Genomic DNA, 19,759 nt, shown 5'->3' with positions numbered 1-19,759 from the left:
TGTCACGTGATACACAATTGTTTAAGCACTCCAAAAACGTTATTTCGCCCCCAGTGGCCAAATGAGTTCATATTTCTTACAGACCTTCAGGACCAGGACAGGAACAAGCCCAGCGAGTGTCATTTTGATCGGCCTCCGTTAACCCTGTCTAATGAGTGCTCAAATTTCATTGGCCGATGGCGGCCATGTTTTTTGAGAAAAGCCAAAGTCCTTTTATACAGTCACGGTGCATGACACAAAGACACACCATACCAAATAATAAGTCGATCGGGCAAACGGTTGGGTAGTTATAGCCCTTTTCGTGTTCTTTGCTATTATAGCGCCAACTAGTGGCCAAACACCGAGTTATTTTTATTGTGACCCCGGACTGAGGGTCTACACATATGGTATAAGCCCCGTGAAGATATCTCAAACCGTTCTCTTGATATAGCCATTTTAGTGAAATAGGCAACTATCGGTTCAGACGTTTTAGAGCCCCCTAGCGACCCTGAGTCGAAATTTCAACTTTTTTTCAACGAATATTTATATTCACACTCCACAGAATTCATCAGCGTTGGTTTGGTTCCGATCGGGCAAAAATCCAGGGAGTAGTTCATTTTTGTTTTTTTTTATAAAATGCAAATTAGCGGGAAAATTTGCATACCGGAAATGAAATCGGAGATAGACATTTTTTAAGTTTTGAGCCAATGATTACAATGATATAAAACACTTGGGTGTGCGACAAACGGTTTAGGAGTTACGAATGCAAACGCGTTGAGCATCGCTATAGCGCCACCTATGGGCCGATTTGGCTGGGTCACTGTATCTGAGTAACCTGCACAGATACAACCAACTGACAAAGTCTCGAGTTTCTACGATTTACGGTTTGGGCTGGGCGACGCGTTTTATGGCGGAATAATAATAATAATAATAATTAAAGCTGCAAGCAGCATTTATCGGGTTTCGAGTTTTAAGGCAGTCAAAAGCAGTCGTGCATTCATGAACAGTTTAGGGGTCACACCACAACAAACGCATGAAGGTTCAAAGTCCAACACACACAGACACAGAAAAATGACAGGTATGAACTCATAGAAACTATGCATGCTTACAGAAACATGCACATATACTACAATAATGTTATTTTCCTGACTGTCAAATCATTTGGACAATTCGTTAATGAGTATCCGATTTTCATTGTTGTTGGCTTTTAAATTGAAGCGAAGGTGCTTTCAAACTCAAGAAGTCTGAAGTTCCTGGGCCGAGAGGTTTATTTTCAAAGCGTATCAGAACCTGTAGATGTATAACAGTTGCATAATTACAGTATTTAGTGCCATTGTTCCCGTTAAAGCGCCACCTAGTGTCCAATCACCGTGTTATTTTTACCGTGAGCTCAGAGCGATGGTCTACACATATGTTTAAAGCCCCGTGAAGCTATCTCAAACCCTTCTCTAACAACGTTTGTTTAAGTGTTATAGGCTTCGCCCAGTTCAGTTTTTGGGCCCCCTTACCGTGTATGAATTTAAATTTCAACTTTTTTTCAAGTACTTTTGATGTTCACACGCCACAGAAGCACTCTGCGTTTGTTTGGTTCCAATAGGGCGTAAAACCGCGAAGTAGTTAGCAATAGTAGGTATTTAACGTTATCATCGATATCTAATGGACCGTTTTATTGACAGCAATGCTTCAAGAGGCAAAGTTGTTCAGAATGAAGAGAACTATGATTTGATGTAAATATTTCGGGTATAAGTCAAATGTAACGTGATACACAATTGTTTAAGAATTGAAATGCGTCTAAATTTTGCCATTTTAACTGGTTTAGCGCCACCTAGTGTCCAAACACCACTTTCTTTTGTAGGTGACCTCAGAGTGATGGTCTACACATATGTCCCAAGCCCCATGATGATGTGTTAATCCGTTCTATATTTATGGCCATTTTAATGTGATAGGCTCCGCCCAGTTCAGTTTTTGGCCCCCCCTACCGTGTATGAATCGAAATTTCAACTTTTTTTCAATTATTATTTACATTCATACTCCACAGAAGTCATCTGCATTGGTTTGGTTCCTATCGGTTGAAAAACCAAGGACTAGTTCGCGAAAGTAGGTTTTTGACATTATCAGCGATAACTCATGATCCGTTTGATCGACAGAAGCGTGTCCAGAGGCAAAGTTATTCAGAATGAGAAGAGCTATCATATGATAACCATAGTTTGAGTATATGTCAAATGTCACGTGATACACAATTGTTTATGAACTCCAAAAACGTTATTTCGCCCCCAGTGGCCGAATGAGTTCATATTTCTTACAGACCTTCAGGACCATGAGTCGAACAAGCCCAGCGAGTGTCGTTTCGATCGGCCTACGTTAACCCTGTCTAATGAGTGCTCAAACTTCATTGGCCGATGGCGGCCATGTTTTTTGAGAAACCCCAAAGTCCTTTTATACAGTGATGGTGCATGATACAAAGACACACCATACCAAATAATAAGTCGATCGGGCAAACGGTTGGGTAGTTATAGCCCTTTTAGAGTTCATGTATATTATAGCGCCACCTAGTGGCCAAACGCCAACTCCTTCTTACTGTGACCCTGGACTGAGAGTCTACACATTGGGTCCAAGCCTCGTGAAGATAGCTCATACATTTCACGAGTTATGGCCATTTTAGTTACATTTTCTACTTCCGGTTCGGACGTTTTGATGCCCCCTAGCGACCATGAATCGAAATTTCAACTTTTTTTCAATGAATATTTACATTCACACTCCACAGAATTCATCAGCGTTGGTTTGGTTCAGATTGGGCAAAAATCCAGGGACTAGTTCATTTTTTTTTTTTTTTATAAAATGCAAATTAGCGGAAAAATTTGCATACCGGAAATAAAATCGGAGATAGCCATTTTTTAAGTTTGGAGCCAAGGATTCCAATGACACCAAAAACTTTGTTGTGCGACATCCGGTTTACGAGCAATGAGCCCAAACGCATTGGCCATCGCTATAGCGCCCCCTATGGGCCGATTTGGCTGGGTCACTCTATCTGAGTAACCTGCACATATACAACCAATTGACAAAGTCTCGAGTTTCTACGACTTACGGTTTGGGCTGGGCGATGCGTTTTAGCGCGGAAAAATAATAATAAGAAGAAGAAGAATAAAAATCCTTACAAAAACAATAGGTTTTCAGCCCTTCGGGCTCGAAACCCTAATTAAAGCTGCAAGCAGCATTTATCGGGTTTCGAGTTTTAAGGCAGTCAAAAGCAGTCGTGCATTCATGAACAGTTTAGGGGGTCACACCACAACAAACGCATGAAGGTTCAAAGTCCAACACACACAGACACAGAAAAATGACAGGTATGAACTCATAGAAACTATGCATGCTTACAGAAACATGCACATATACTACAATAATGTTATTTTCCTGACTGTCAAATCATTTGGACAATTCGTTAATGAGTATCCGATTTTCATTGTTGTTGGCTTTTAAATTGAAGCGATGTTGCTTTCAAACTCAAGAAGTCTGAAGTTCCTGGGCCGAGACGTTTATTTTCAAAGCGTATCAGAGCCTGTAGATGTATAACCGTTGCATATTTACAGTATTTAGTGCCATTGTTCATGTTATAGCGCCACCTAGTGTCCAATCACCGTGTTATTTTTACAGTGAGCTCAGAGCGATGGTCTACACATATGTGTAAAGCCCTGTGAAGCTATCTCAAACCCTTCTCTAACAACGTCCATTTAAGTGTCTTAGGCTCCGCCCAGTTCAGTTTTGGCCCCCCTTACCGTGTATGAATAGAAATTTCTATTTTTTTTCAATGATTATTTACATTCAAACTCCACAGAAGTCATCTGCATTGGTTTGGTTCCAATCGGTTGAAAAACCAAGGACTAGTTTGCAAAAGTAGGTTTTTTACATTATCAGCGATAACTCACGAACCGTTTGATCGACAGAAGCGTGTCCAGAGACAAAGTTGTTCAGAATGAGAAGAGCTATCATATGATGTAAATAGTTTGGGTATATGTCAAATGTCACGTGATACACAATTGTTTTTAGAATTGAAATGCGTGTCAATTTTGCCATTTTTACTTGTTTAGCGCCACCTAGTGTCCAAACGCCACTTTCTTTTGTATGTGACCTCGGAGTGATGGTCTACACATTTGTTCCAAGCCCCATGATGATGTGTTAATCCGTTCTGGATTTATGGCCATTTTTATGTGATAGGCTCTGCCCAGTTCAGTTTTTGGCCCCCCCTACCGTGTATGAATACAAATTTCAACTTTTTTTCAATGATTATTTACATTCAAACTCCACAGAAGTCATATGCATTAGTTTGGTTCCGATCGGTTGAAAAACCAGGGACTAGTTCGCAAAAGTAGGTTTTTAACATCGTCAGCGATAACTCACGAACCGTTTCATCGACAGAAGCGTGTCCGGAGGCAAAGTTGTTCAGAATGAGGAGTGCTATCATATGATGTAAATAGTTTGAGTATGTGTCAAATGTCACGTGATACACAATTGTTTATGCACTCTAAAACCGTTACTTCGCCCCCCGGTGGCCGAATAAGTTCATATTTCTTACAGACCTTCAGGACCACGAGTCGAACAAGCCCTGCGAGTGTCGATTCGATCGGCCCCCGTTAACCCTGTCTATTGAGTGCTCAAAATTCATTGGCCGATGGCGGCCATGTTTTTTGAGAAACGCCAAAGTCCTTTTATACAGTCACGGTGCATGACACAAAGACACACCATACCAAATAATAAGTCGATCGGGCAAACGGTTGCGTAGTTATAGCCCTTTTCGAGTTCTTTGCTATTATAGCGCCACCTAGTGGCCAAACACCGAGTTTTTTTTATTGTGACCCCGGAATGAGGGTCTACACATACGGTCTAAGCCCCGTGAAGATAGCTCAAACGGTTCACGAGTTATGGTCATTTTAGTGAAATAGGCTACTTCCGGTTCAGACGTTTTGGCGCCCCCTAGCAACGGTGAATCGAAATTTCAACTTTTTTTCAATGAATATTTACATTCACACTCCACAGAATTCATCAGCGTTGGTTTGGTTCCGATCGGGCAAAAATCCAGGGACTAGTTCATTTTTTATTTTTTTCATAAAATGCAAATTAGCGGAAAAATTTGCATACCGGAAATGAAATCGGAGATAGCCATTTTTTAAGTTTGGAGCCAAGGATTCCATTGACACCAAACACTTTGTTGTGCGACATCCGGTTTACGAGCATTGAGCCCAAACGCATTGGCCATCGCTATAGCGCCACCTATGGACCGACATGGCTGGCTCCAAGTATCTGAGTAGCGAGCAAGACTACTACCATCCGACAAAGTCTCGAGTTTCTACGACTTACGGTTTGGGCTGGGCGACGCGTTTTATGGCGGAAGAATAATAATAAGAAGAAGAAGAAGAATTAAAGCTGCAAGCAGCATTTATCGGGTTTCGAGTTTTAAGGCAGTCAAAAGCAGTCATGCATTCATGAACAGGTTAGGGGGTCACACCTCAACACACGCATGAAGGATCAAAGTCCAACACACACACACACAGAAAAATGACAGGTATGAACTTATAGAAACTATGCATGCTTACAGAAACATGCACATATACTACAAGAATGTTATTTTTCTGACTGTCAAATCATTTGGACAATTTGTTAATGAGTATCCGATTTTCATTGTTGTTGGCTTTTAAATTGAAGCGAAGGTCCTTTCAAACTCAAGAAGTCGGAAGTTCCTGGGCCGAGACGTTTATTTTCAAAGCGTATCATAGCCTGTAGATGTATAACCGTTGCATAATTACAGTATTAAGTGCCATTGTTCATGTTATAGCGCCACCTAGTGTCCAATCACCGCGTTCTTTTTACCGTGAACTCAGAGCGATGGTCTTCACATATGTTTAAAGCCCCGTGAAGCTATCTCAAACCCTTCTCTAACAACGTCCGTTTAAGTGTCATAGTCTTTGCCTAGTTCCGTTTTTGGCCCCCCTACAGTGTATGAATATAAATTTCATCTTTTTTTCAAGTACTTTTGATGTTCACACTCCACAGAAGCAATCTGCGTTTGTTTGGTTCCAATAGGGCATAAAACCGCGAAGTAGTTAGCAATAGTAGGTTTTTAACGTTATCATCGATATCTAATGGACCGTTTTATTGACAGCAATGCTTCAAGAGGCAAAGTTGTTCAGAAAGCGAAGAGCTATCATATGATGTAAATAGTTTGGGTATATGTCAAATGTCACGTGATACACAATTGTTTAAGAATTTAAATGCGCGTCAATTTTGCCATTTTTACTGGTTTAGCGCCAACTAGTGTCCAAACGCCACCTTCTTTTGTATGTGACCTCGGAGTGATGGTCTACACATATGTTCCAAGCCCCATGATGATGTGTTAATCCGTTCTGGATTAATGGCCATTTTAATGTGATAGGCTCCGCCCAGTTCAGTTTTTGACCGCCCCCTACCGTGTATGAATATAAATTTCAACTTTTTTTCAATGAATGTTTACATTCACACTCCACAGAAGTCATCTGCATTGGTTTGGTTCCGATCGGTTGAAAAACCAGGGACTAGTTCGCGAAAGTAGGTTTTTGACATCATCAGGGATAACTCACGATCCGTTTGATAGACAGAGGCGTGTCCAGAGGCAAAGTTGTTCAGAATGAGGAGAGCTATCATATGATGTAAATAGTTTGAGTATATGTCAAATGTCACGTGATACACAATTGTTTATGCACTCTAAAATCGTTACTTCGCCCCCCGGTGGCCGAATGAGTTCATATTTCTTACAGACCTTCAGGACCATGAGTCGAACAAGCCCAGCGAGTGTCGATTCGATCGGCCCCCGTTAACCCTGTCTAATGAGTGCTCAAAATTCATTGGCCGATGGCGGCCATGTTTCTTTAGATACGCCAATGTCCTTTTAGACTGTCATGGTACATGACACAAAGACACACCATACCAAATAATAAGTCGATCGGGGAAACGCTTGGGTAGTTATAGCCCTTTTCGAGTTCATGTATATTATAGCGCCACCTAGTGGCCAAACGGCAATTCCTTTTTACTGTGACCCTGGACTGAGAGTCTACACATAGGGTCCAAGCCCCGTGAAAATATCTCAAACGGTTCACGAGTTATGGCCATTTTATTACAATTTTCTACTTCCGGTTCGGACGTTTTGATGCCCCCTAGCGACCCTGAATCGAAATTTCAACTTTTTTTCAATGATTATTTATATTCACACTCCACAGAATTCATCAGCGTTGGTTTGGTTCTGATCGGGCAAAAATCCAGGGACTAGTTCATTTTTTTTTTTTTTCATAAAATGCTAATTAGCGGGAAAATTTGCATACCGGAAATGAAATCGGAGATAGCCATCTTTTAAGTTTGGAGCCAAGGATTCCAATGACACCAAAAACTTTGTTGTGAGACATCCGGTTTACGAGCTTTGAGGCCAAACGCATTTGCCATCGCTATAGCGCCACCTATGGACCGATTTGGCTGGTTCACTGTATCTGAGTAACCTGCACAGATACAACCAATTGACAAAGTCTCGAGTTTCTACGACTTACGGTTTGGGCTGGCCGACGCGTTTTATGGCGGAATAATAATAAAGAAGAATTAAAGCTGCAAGCAGCATTTAGCGGGTTTCGAGGTTTAAGGCAGTCAAAAGCAGTCGTGCATTCATGAACAGGTTAGGGGGTCACACCTCAACACACGCGTGAAGGATCAAAGTCCAACACACACACACACACACAGAAAAATGACAGGTATGAACTCATAGAAACTATGCATGCTTACAGAAACATGCACGTATACTACAAGAATGTTATTTTCTGACTGTCAAATCATTTGGACAATTCGTTAATGAGTATCCGATTTTCATTGTTGTTGGCTTTTAAATTGAAGAGAAGGTGCTTTCAAACTCAAGAAGTCTGAAGTTCCTGGGCCGAGACGATAACCGTTGCATATTTACAGTATTTAGTGCCATTGTTCATGTTATAGCGCCACCTAGTGTCCAATCACCGTGTTATTTTTACAGTGAGCTCAGAGCGATGGTCTACACATATGTGTAAAGCCCCGTGAAGCTATCTCAAATCCTTCTCTAACAACGTCCGTTTAAGTGTCATAGGCTCCGCTTAGTTCCGTTTTTGCCCCCCCTACCGTGTATGAATATAAATTTCAACTTTTTTCAATGATTATTTACATTCACACTCCAGAGAAGTCATCTGCATTGGTTTAGTTCCGATCAATTGAAAAAGCAAGTACTAGTTCGCGAAAGTAGGTTTTTGACATTATCACCGATAACTCACAAACCGTTAAATCGACATAAATGGTTCTAGAGGCAAAGTTGTTCAGCATGAGAAGAGCTATCATATGATATCAATAGTTTGTGTGTTTGTCAAATGTCACGTGACACACAATTGTTTAAGTATTGAAATACGCGTCAATTTTGCCATTTCTACTCGTCTAGCGCCACCTAGTGTCCAAACGCCACCTTCTTTTGTAGGTGACCTCGGAGTGATGGTCTACACATATGTTCCAAGCCCCATGATGTTGTGTTAATCCGTTCTGGATTTATGGCCATTTTAATGTGATAGGCTCCGCCCAGTTCAGTTTTTGGCCCCCCCCCTACCGTGTATGAATACAAATTTCAACTTTTTTTCAATGATTATTTACATTCACACTCCACAAAAGTCATCTGCATTGGTTTGGTTCCGATCGGTCGAAAAACCAGGGACTAGTTCGCAAAAGTAGGTTTTTGACATCATCAGCGATAACTCACGAACCGCTCGATCGACAGAAGCGTGTCCAGAGGCAAAGTTGTTCAGAATGAGAAGAGATATCATATGATGTAAATAGTTTGAGTATGTGTCAAATGTCACGTCATACACAATTGTTTAAGCACTGCAAAAACGTTTTTTCGCCCCCAGTGGCCGAATAAGTTCATATTTCTTACAGACCTTCAGGACCACGAGTCGAACAAGCCCAGCGAGTGTCGTTTCGATCTGCCCCCGTTAACCCTGTCTAATGAGTGCTCAAAATTCATTGGCCGATGGCGGCCATGTTTTTTGAGAAACACCAAAGTCCTTTTATACAGTCACGGTGCATGACACAAAGACACACCATACCAAATAATAAGTCGATCGGGCAAACGGTTGCGTAGTTATAGCCCTTTTCGAGTTCTTTGCTATTATAGCGCCTCCTAGTGGCCAAACACCGAGTATTTTTTATTGTGACCCTGGACTGAGGGTCTACATGTACGGTCTAAGCCCCGTGAAGATAGCTCAAACGGTTCACGAGTTATGGTCATTTTAGTGAAATAGGCTACTTCCGGTTCAGACGTTTTGGCGCCCCCTAGCAACGGTGAATCGAAATTTCAACTTTTTTTCAATGAATATTTACATTCACACTCCACAGAATTCATCAGCGTTGGTTTGGTTCCGATCGGGCAAAAATCCAGGGACTAGTTCATTTTTTTTTTTTTTCATAAAATGCAAATTAGCGGAGAAATTTGCATACCGGAAATGAAATCGGAGATAGCCATTTTTTAAGTTTGGAGCCAAGGATTCCAATGACACCAATCACTTTGTTGTGCGACATCCGGTTTACGAGCATTGAGCCCAAACGCATTGGCCATCGCTATAGCGCCACCTATGGACCGACATGGCTGGCTCCAAGTATCTGAGTAGCGAGCAAGACTACTACCATCCGACAAAGTCTCGAGTTTCTACGACTTACGGTTTGGGCTGGGCGACGCGTTTTATGGCGGAAGAATAATAATAAGAAGAAGAAGAAGAATAAAAATCCTTACAAATACAATAGGTTTTCAGCCCTTCGGGCTCGAAACCCTAATTACAAAAACAATAGGTTTTCAGCACTTCGTGCTCGAAACCCTAAAAATCCTTACAAAAACAATAGGTTTTCAGCCCTTCGGGCTCGAAACCCTAATAATAAAAATCCTTACAAAAACAATAGGTTTTCAGCCCTTCGGGCTCGAAACCCTAATAAACAAAGCCTACAGTGCAATAATAAATAACTCATTCTGAAGTCTCGAGAGAATTTGCCAGATTTCATGTGTAGTGGACTTTGAAAAGCTGTTGGTGTGTGGTATGCTGTCTTCGTCACATCATGGCGCAGCACACATTATAGGAGAAAAATTATTAAATATAGGATTTTTTCTTCTCATGTTTGTGGTCTCTCACCATTTACAACTCTTATAAGATTTTAAAAATGTTTTTGGTGTGGCCCCAGCATAAGACAAATTCCTTGTGTGTCCAAGCACATGACATTGCCTGACAATGATAACTCACCACCCCTAATTAAATAATGGTTACTCATAGCAAGGACATTACTAAGTACGAAGTCATTAGGAACAGGGAAGACAATTTGAAGTCTAAACCACACCCAGTATCATGCAATGGCTCAGACAAATATGTCTCTGTACAAAGATCAATACACTGTAGCCACGCTCACTTTTATTGGTATTTTGCTTAGTTTTGTTGCTGGCAACCACATTTATTATAGACACATATACTGCCAGTAAAATGTCTTAATACGTACCAAAGGAACCACTGAGATTCTAAATGGTAAAAACTGAATTCAACAGAACAAAGAAATGTACATGTTTGCAACATCTTTTTGGTGAGTAAATGATGAAAGACTGCGGAAACCACATTGGACAAAAATAAGCAATTAAGCTCACTGTTCCATTCGAACAGCTTTTATTACACTTTACATGAACTTAACATATTCTGAATTGTATAAAGTGCCATAATGCTCGAGCCAGAGGTTGGGTCAAAAATGGGCAAACCCAACCGTTTAACCTTGATAATAAAACAAGCCGGCTTTCTGATTTGAAACAACCCATCATAGGTTATTTTATGATCCAACAGTTGGGTCAGTTTTTATTAGCTAGTTTTATGCTGGGGCCTCACCACAAGATAATCCGGCTGATTTCTCCCCTTCCTACAGTGCTAGGTAAAGTCCTCATGATCTTAAACGGCTCTAAAGATTGTCTTATCAAAATTTTCCTGTGGTGTGATGTGTGTTAAGAGTGAATGAACCTGACCGGCAGAACATCGGAGCTGCCCTGATCATGAATCGTAAATTTACGATCAGAAATCCTAATGTGTGGGGGAAACCCCGAGGACAAACGCACAACTTTGTTGATTGTCACGTGGAACAAAACATTATCCAATTAGAAAGCCAACATCCGTAGTTACCACTTCAATAAACCCTTTTCTTTATTTAGTAAATTTTCTGTCAAAAGCATTACAAACACTATCATCGCAATTACGATTAAACTGTATGCAAGTGATTTGTGTGATGATGGTTAAGGACCAAGGTGGAACAGAAAAAATTGGTCCAATGGAGTAGACTCTTTCGAGTGATAATTTCAGCAGCTATTTTTTACAAAACGATATTGATATTATTTTTTAATTTCTGTGAAGATATAAATACAACATTTGAGTTGCAATAAAAATGCTTAGATGACTCTGCTTGAGCAATTTCTCAACGATAAATAATATTTTTTAAATTACACTAAAGGTCATATGTACACATTTGTTTACATTGAACACACATATAATAAACAAAGCTTACAGTGAAATTATAAAAACCTTATTTTGAAATCTCGAGTGAATTTGCGAGATTTCCTATGTTCACAGTCAGGACTCACAGTCCAGTAAAATCTGTTCGTTTGTGGTGTACTTTCTTCATCTCATCACGGCTCACCGGCTTATAAGATTTAAAAAAATATTTTGATGAGGTCCCAGCATAATGTGGACTCCCCTGTCATCCAACCCCACCCTAATAACTTGCATGAAGAGCTTCTTAATCGACACGATTATCTTCCAAAGAAAGACAAAGTTCTGTCATGTTATATAAAGGGATAGTTAAAATAAAAATTCTGTCATCATTTACTCATCCTCAGATTGTTCCAAACCTGTATACATATAATTGTTCTGCAAAAACAAGATATTTGGAAAAATGTCAGGTCTCATTCCCCATTTACATAGTGGGGAAAATAAATACTATGAGAGTCAGATGAGATCTGTTTGGTTGATGACATTTTTCAAATATCATCCTGTGTGTTCAGCAGAACATTAATATTTATACATTTTTACTGAACAAAATCATAAACGCAACACTTTTGTTTTTGCCCCCATTTTTCATTAGCTGAACGTCTTGGAAAGGCCTATTTCTCTCAAATTTTGTTCACAAATCTGTCTGTGTTAGTGAGCATTTCTCCTTTGCACAGGATAACCCATCCACCTCACAGGTGTTCAAGATGCTGATTAGACAGCATGATTATCGCACAGGTGTGCCTTAGGCTGGCCACAATAAAAGGCCACTCAAAAATGTGCAGTATTATCAAACCTCGCAATGCCACAGATGTTGCAAGTTTTGAGGAAGCATGCAATTTGCATGCTGACTGTAGGAACGTTCACCAGAGCTGTTGCCCGTGAATTTTCATTTCTATAACATTTTCATTTTTAATGCACAGAGATACCGTGACGAGATCCTGAGGCCCATTGATCAACTCTATGTGAAGGAGATGTGTTACACTGCGTGAGGCAAATGGTGATCAAACCATATACTGGCTGGTAAAACTGCACATTTTAGAGTGGCCTTTTATTGTGGCCAGCCTAAGGCACACCTGTGCAATAATCAGGCTGTCTAATCCACATCTTGATATGCCTCACCTGTGAGGTGGATGGATTATCTCTTCAAAGGAGAAGCGCTCACTTAAGCCACGGTTTCACAATGAAAAACGGAAACATGTTTCTTTTGCATTTTTCAAAAGTTCCACGTACACATGACAACGTTATCAAAACAATCCGCGTTTACACAGATCCGCAAAAAAGACTAAAACATTATATTATGCATGTCATGCCAGTTGGTCTCTGACGGTTGATTGACGGTTTATTGGAAGGCGGACTTCCGTCGCTAGAGACCATACAATACAGAGCGCTGCATTTCTCTTCATTCATAGTGAAGAGAACCGTGCGAACATATATAAACAAACAAACAAGATGGCGAAAAGTTTGGACATTCAAAAGTTTTCCTTCCATTCCACATCGTCCTCCCTGGTCTGATCCAAAAGCGCCGTTTTCAAAAACCCTTCGTGGACATGAATGAGTGTTAATATTTTGCTGTAGATAAATAATTATTCTCTGCTGGTGGTTATACCACTGGTGTAGTAAATCTACACTTTACTCATTAAAGTGAAAAGCATTAACAAATTATTGCGCGGCACAAAAAAACCCATGAAAACCGCCATTGTTGTATTTGTTTCTTCTTTGTTGTGTTTGGGTGTACACGCGCATACCACACCTCCACACCTAATACGCATGTGCACAATGTCGTTTTCTGATTCTTGCGTACTTTGTGGTTTACACGGAAATGAGAACGCCGTGGTTTTCAAAAACGTACACATTGAAACCCGTTTTCAAACGTTTGCGTTATCAGTCCCCTAAAATGCCGTTTCCATGTAAACGGACAGCCAAATCGCCTAAATTGTTTTGCGCTTTCACTTGAAAACGGTCTTGTGTAAAGGTCCCCTTAGATATAGAAAGATTTGTGAACAATATTTTTGAGAAAAAGTATTGGATAATTGAGTTCAGCTCATGAAAAATGGGGGCAAAAACAAAAGTGTTTCATTTATAACTTTGTCTAGTATATATCTTAGGGTGAGCAAACAATGACAGAATTTTCATTTTTGAGTGAACTATCCCTTTAACATGACCAAATCAATCTCCTTAAGATAAATATTTCCATTTACATTGAAACAACTGCCTTACCCTCAGAGAATAATCTTACAATAAGAAATCCGGTTTCAGTGAACTTACTTTAATTAGACCAGTCATGAGATCTATAGGTCTCTGAGTTCAATTCAGATATCTACAGCTTCTGAAAAATAACTCTTATCTTATAATATAATGAATCACAAATTGTGTCAAATGTTACATTAATATAATGTTGCAATATTTTTATTTTGTTTGGAGGAAATGTAAAGCCACAAATGAGTAACTAGTGAGTTTTCCTGTGGGTGAGTGAGGTGGCCCTGCTGATAACTGCAAAGTTATGACATGGAACACCTGATTTTTTTTACATACACGGAAGAACATTCACATTTCTTATAGTTCAAGGAAAATGTGACTAGGGAGAAAGGAATGGAAAGTAATGAATCTGTATTCTGTATACATATACTGTATGTTGTATGATGTATTTGATTGAACCGGGATTGTGTGTAAAGATGATAATCAGATAATTTGTTGTTGTTTAGCTTTTTACAAAGGATTCCACATTTGTTTATGTGCTGCTTTATGATTCAGAAGGAATTTTGTACAGCCATGACTCAGAAGGGTATAATGTTACTTTTATACACCCTGCATATGGGACAAAGGTTTAAGCTCGGCTTACCCATGTAGTTCTTGTCACTTGTTTCAGGATACATGTATCATGGCCCCAATTTATTATTGTAGACTATTTAGTGTAAACAAATCAAATTATATTATTTGTTATTATGAATTTTTGCCCTTACTTCTTCCTTGTATGACTGTGACTGTAAGAGCACTTTTCATTTTGAGAGGGTTGCGTTCAAAATAAAAAAATCAGCTAAGCAAACAGATGTAAATGTATAAATGGTGCAATCAAATTTTGAAATGGGGTTTAAAAGATGAATATCTCATAGCAGTATCCAAAATATTCTGATTTAAACTAACCTTTCACAGTCAGATTGAAATGACCCTCTTTTAAGTTTAATCCGGACCAAATTCATCAGTTTAAATGAAGAGTCTTTGACCCATCGTGCTTTAGTGGCTTACACTGATGGGCTGGACCGAAGTTTGAAGAAAGTACATCAGGGCGCCTCTTTTGTTTTATAGGCATCATAAAAATACATCTGTTATCAAATGGTAACATTTTAGTCACAAAGGAATGATTCCCATCAACTCCAGTCACAGTAGAATAGAATGAAGGCTTTAATACAATGATTCATTTACCAGTGAGATAATATGTCTTTATTGTAGTTACTTACCAACTTATCAACTGAATTGCTTGTAAATTTTGTGTCAATGGGGGATGAGATCTGTTTGGTTACTGACATTCTTCCTAATATCTTCCTTTGTGTTTAGCAGAAAAAAAATACATTTATACAGGTTTGGAACAAGCTGAGGATGAGTTAACGATGACAAAACTTTCATTTTTGGGCGAACTATCCCTTTAATGATTTAACCAAAAATATTTTTTACATGATTAATTGTGTCATACAGCAAAAACAAACTAACTTCTTCAAGATTTCAGCAATGAATGAATGTCTATTTAGACGGGTCAAAAAGTCACAGTGAAAAGATGATAAACAACATGGGGGTGCCTGGTTTCTGAGTTCCGATTTATTATGCAATAGGGTCTGTGTTGAGCTGAAGTAACATAACTGTATTTTATGATACGCCCTCACTCAGAGAATAAAGGGAGCACACCCTGCACCTATCGCAAGCAGTTACTGATTAACAAAATTGGTTTTGTAATAAGCCATGTAAAATAAAATACATGATGGTGATAAAACCGGATACACTTTTACGCCCTCCCAGCTGTACATTGACCATTCCTTTATAAACCTTCAGAGCTCTCAAAGCTCAGAAAGTCTCAGTAAAGCAAACACCATCCATTCATCCAGATATGGGACATCTGGAGTTAATACTAGTCTTTACATGGATAACAGTTTGCTATACCACAGACAACAATGAGAATAGGTGAGATTATCATAATTATTGAATAATATAATTTCGGAGTCGTGAGAATTTAAGCCTATTTTAGTTTCATGCTTTTTACATTTTTCTTTTCTAATGCAGTGCGGATTTCACTCTATTTTAACTTAGACCATAAGAGAAGATGAAATATCACATTGACTAAATTAAATTACCTGAAATAATCTATTTAAATTATAATGTTTCCTCTCAGGTAATCTGATCACAAAGCATCAAAGTAATTACCGATAAATGTTATTATGTCAATTATTACCAAATACTTTACTTCAAATAATGTTCTACATGCCTTATTTAGTTAATACATGCATCAAATACAGCTTACTTTTTAAAAAGAATTAAAAAGAATATATTTTACAGTTTATGTTATTGTTTAACCAATTTTTCACGTATAATGTGAAAAAAATTTAATTGTAGGAAATTGTATTTATTATTTTTTATGTATTTTTGAAATTACAAAAAAAGAAGCGGGAATCATGTAAAAACTGTTATTTTACTATTTATTCAGCTGCCAGAAAAGTTCCTGTAAATTTTCTTTACAGTGATATATAAAAGTTAACATGCAAGAAGCGTGAAATGCTTAAGTATAGTTGAACTAAGCCTGTTTTCTTATATTTTCTACAGATATGCTTTGACAGAGAAAAATGTTGGTAAGTTATCAGTTACAAACAATGCTATAAGAACAATGTTTTGCCATTGATTGATGTTGGACTTTACAATTTGGTCCTGCATGTTCAAAAATTTGAAGTATCGAAGAGACAATTTTTCACAAAAATAAGTGAAGTTTATTATCAGATGTAAAAAAGTTTACAGCGCTGGTTTTGTTATGGTTGTGGACAGAACCCAAGCGCAGGCAGACATGTGTCGAACAATAAGACTTTATTTCAAAACAAAGACCCTCGATGGGGAAAACATGAACACAAACAAGACTGAAAACTAAAACTTCCCACAAGGGGGACAAAACAAACAAGGTCTTAAGAATAACAAACTGAGTCCACAAACTTGAGTCCAGGGAACAGGAACACGGGTAATCCAGACAGACGAAGGGTAAATGTGCAAAGTGTGCAAAATGAACCGACAAGAGACAGAGGGAAACTGGGGCTTGATAAGGGGAAACACTAACAAGGACTGATGACACAGGGAGAGTGGCGGCAGGTGACATGAATGAAACACTAAGGGAAAGCTAACAGGAGGATTGCACGAGGCAGGTGAGGGGACTGAAACACTAAGGGAAAGATGGACCAGGGCTGGAGACAAGACTAACACTAATGGACCGCTAACCGGGGAAACAAGGGGGCGGGACTAAAGGACGTGACACCGGAGAGAGAGCATGGCTTCTCAAACCAAAACAATGCACTTTCTCCACACAAAACACATGGGACTGACATGATCCTGCCACAAGACTCGAAAACCAAGACAAGGAGAGGCAGGATCATGACAGGTTTGCCTCTCCACAATGAGCCAACAACCCAGGAAGTTTTACACACACATAATTATAGAATATTTGACGGCGTTTCATCTTCGTGACTCCTCCCTGTCTGTGGGCAGTCTCCTCCCTTAGCAACCAATGAGTTTGCTGTGTGACCTCTCGCTGACTCCATCTCCGTTCTCTGCAAAACAATATTTTGCAACACTTTGCAACAATTCTAAGAAAATAAACTTCTGCTTTCCTCTTGAGCACATCTTTTTCCTGTTTTGATAGCTCTCTATGTGACAGGAAACTTAAACTGAACTAAATGAACACAATCTTAATGGTTTATATGACACATAAAATGGTTATAGTTAAAACACATCTATTAAACTAAAAACACTTCATAATTTTATCCATTGATCTTAATTCACACACTGACGACAATTGCCATTTTCCTGATGTATGGCATCAACATCTAAATTATTTATAATATATAACTTATATTTTTTACAGTATATCTTAACATATGTTTAGAAAGTGTTATATCTATAGCTTATTTATGAAAGTATACTGGGAATTGGTTCAGACCTTTTTAGATTGCACAAAATTCTTAAACGCCTGTAATTAAGCAAGGACACAACAATAACTTCGCAAAAGATCTAAGGTCTATGACAATTACAACAAATTACAAGAAAATGTATTGCATCCTGCAATCTCATTTTAAGAGATTTTCCTTAAATAAGGATTTTTTTCAATTCCCATTTTACAAGCTTCCAACAATGATTGAGCTATATATATTTTACATGAAATGTGACGTATGTTAGGATAATTAGATAGTACAGTTTGTAAAATAACCTGCAATTTTACGTCTCAAATAGAGATGATAGAATGACAAATGTTTTGGATTGCAGCTATAAAATAATAGTAAAGAAATAAAGCTTCAATTACTACAGAGAAGTAAACCTGTTTTCAATCATTTTAATCATTAATTAAGCCAGAACATTTTACTGCTCTCCACAACACACACAAAAAAGTTTTAAACTAAAATGCTTTCTTTTTCTCTCTATCAGTTTTAGCTTCATGTGACTTTAACAGAAATGAAGATCCTTTCTGTGACTTCAGACAAGACTTGACAGACAACAGTGATTGGACACGTCATATGGGACCGACCCCGACACCAGGCACTGGACCTCCTGGAGACTATCCTGATGGCTGTAAGTACAAGCACCATCAAAGAGCAACAATGCAGTGGTCAGCATTCAACAGAATATAATTAAACTATTTTTTTTAAATAGTCAGTACAGTTAACTGTGATAAAATATTACTGTTACACACAAGATTTATGGAACAATCTGGACCACAAATTTGCCCAAACCAGGGTGTATTTACTTTAACCAATTTAGTATTAGGCTAAAAAAACTGTATTGTTTTTTCATTTTCCTTGCTCTTATGCATTGTCAAATTGAACCTTTCTCTCCATAGCTGGATATTACATATACCACGAGGCTGACAATGTCGCGAATGGACAGAAAGCACGTCTACTCACCCCAATTATTAACAACGGACCTGCTGAGATCTGTGTACAGTTCTACTACTATATGTACGGCTCTGACTACAAAAATACTCTAACTGTGCTGGCCAAACGTCCTGGAACTGAGGAACAGCTATGGCAGAAAATCGGCATACAAAGCCCATCGTGGCTTGGGGCTTCTGTGACAGTGCCTATTCTAGCTGGACAGACTGTTGAGGTGAGCATGTGTCTTTGCTCAAGTATGGTGAAATAGACGCCTGTGTGAAATTTATAGTATTCTTGTGTAGTTATAGACTGTTCTGCTTATAGTGTGAACATTGACGATGTTATGCCTGTTTTGACACTAGCCACAGAGCATGAAGGAAATTGCCTTCATATAGCTGTAATGCCTTTATTTTCTAGATTGTGTTTGAAGCAATGCGAGGGCTTTCTTCATCATGTGACACTGGCCTGGATAACATTGTTATAAGCGAGGGAGCCTGCCCTGGTACTTTTCTTCATTCATATACTGCATGTTTAAAGAAACACATTTACATACAGACTCGTTAATGCGCTATATGTGCAAAAGTACTTTTTGGAGGAGTACATTTTAATGCATCTTTTTTGCAGGTTGTATAGCTGGGTGTGATTTTGATGAAGAAGACTTCTGTGGCTGGACAAATGTGGTATCTGATGATATCTTTGGCTGGGAGTTTTGGAATGGACCAACGGAAACACCAGGCACTGGCCCTGAGGATGATTTCTCCAAACCAGGATGTGAGGATGTGATCAAGACAACTATGATTAGAATTTCTGCTTTAAGAAATATTGTCTCAATGTTTTTATTTTTGTTTATTTTTCAACAAAGTTGGGTCGTATCTTTTAATGGACTCAGCCTTTAGCTTCGAAGGAGCTGCAGCTCAGCTCTGGAGCCCCACTACTTCAGCTGCTTCTTCTGGTTGCCTCCAGCTTGACTTTCATTACTACATATATGGCAGTGCCTCCAACATGGAGCTGAAGGTCCATGCAATCACAGCTGGTACGATCCCAACAAGTTTTCATTAGGAGTTTTCACAGTTGTTCATCGGAATAGAGTTT

At 38.9% G+C, this 19,759-nt stretch overlaps 1 protein-coding gene across 1 annotated transcript in view; it reads left to right on the top strand.

Moving 5' to 3' along the window:
• Positions 1 to 15,600: 15,600 nt before the first annotated feature.
• The window catches only part of zanl (zonadhesin, like), a 40,601-nt gene continuing 36,442 nt past the window's right edge, over positions 15,601 to 19,759 (top strand). Inside the window, exons 1-7 of the mRNA XM_079482348.1 lie at positions 15,601 to 15,728; positions 16,365 to 16,390; positions 18,222 to 18,365; positions 18,634 to 18,899; positions 19,085 to 19,169; positions 19,292 to 19,438; positions 19,530 to 19,700. Of these exons, the coding sequence (XP_079338474.1) occupies positions 15,655 to 15,728; positions 16,365 to 16,390; positions 18,222 to 18,365; positions 18,634 to 18,899; positions 19,085 to 19,169; positions 19,292 to 19,438; positions 19,530 to 19,700 (913 nt within the window). The 5' untranslated portion in view covers positions 15,601 to 15,654. The remainder of the gene's footprint in view (positions 15,729 to 16,364; positions 16,391 to 18,221; positions 18,366 to 18,633; positions 18,900 to 19,084; positions 19,170 to 19,291; positions 19,439 to 19,529; positions 19,701 to 19,759) is intronic.

The sequence above is a fragment of the Barbatula barbatula genome, assembly GCF_947034865.1.
Source record: "Barbatula barbatula genome assembly, chromosome: 1".
In the NCBI taxonomy this organism is placed as follows: Eukaryota; Metazoa; Chordata; class Actinopteri; order Cypriniformes; family Nemacheilidae; genus Barbatula; species Barbatula barbatula.
The sequence above is the reverse complement of the archived record's forward strand: the minus strand, read 5'-3'. Positions and strand labels throughout refer to the sequence as shown.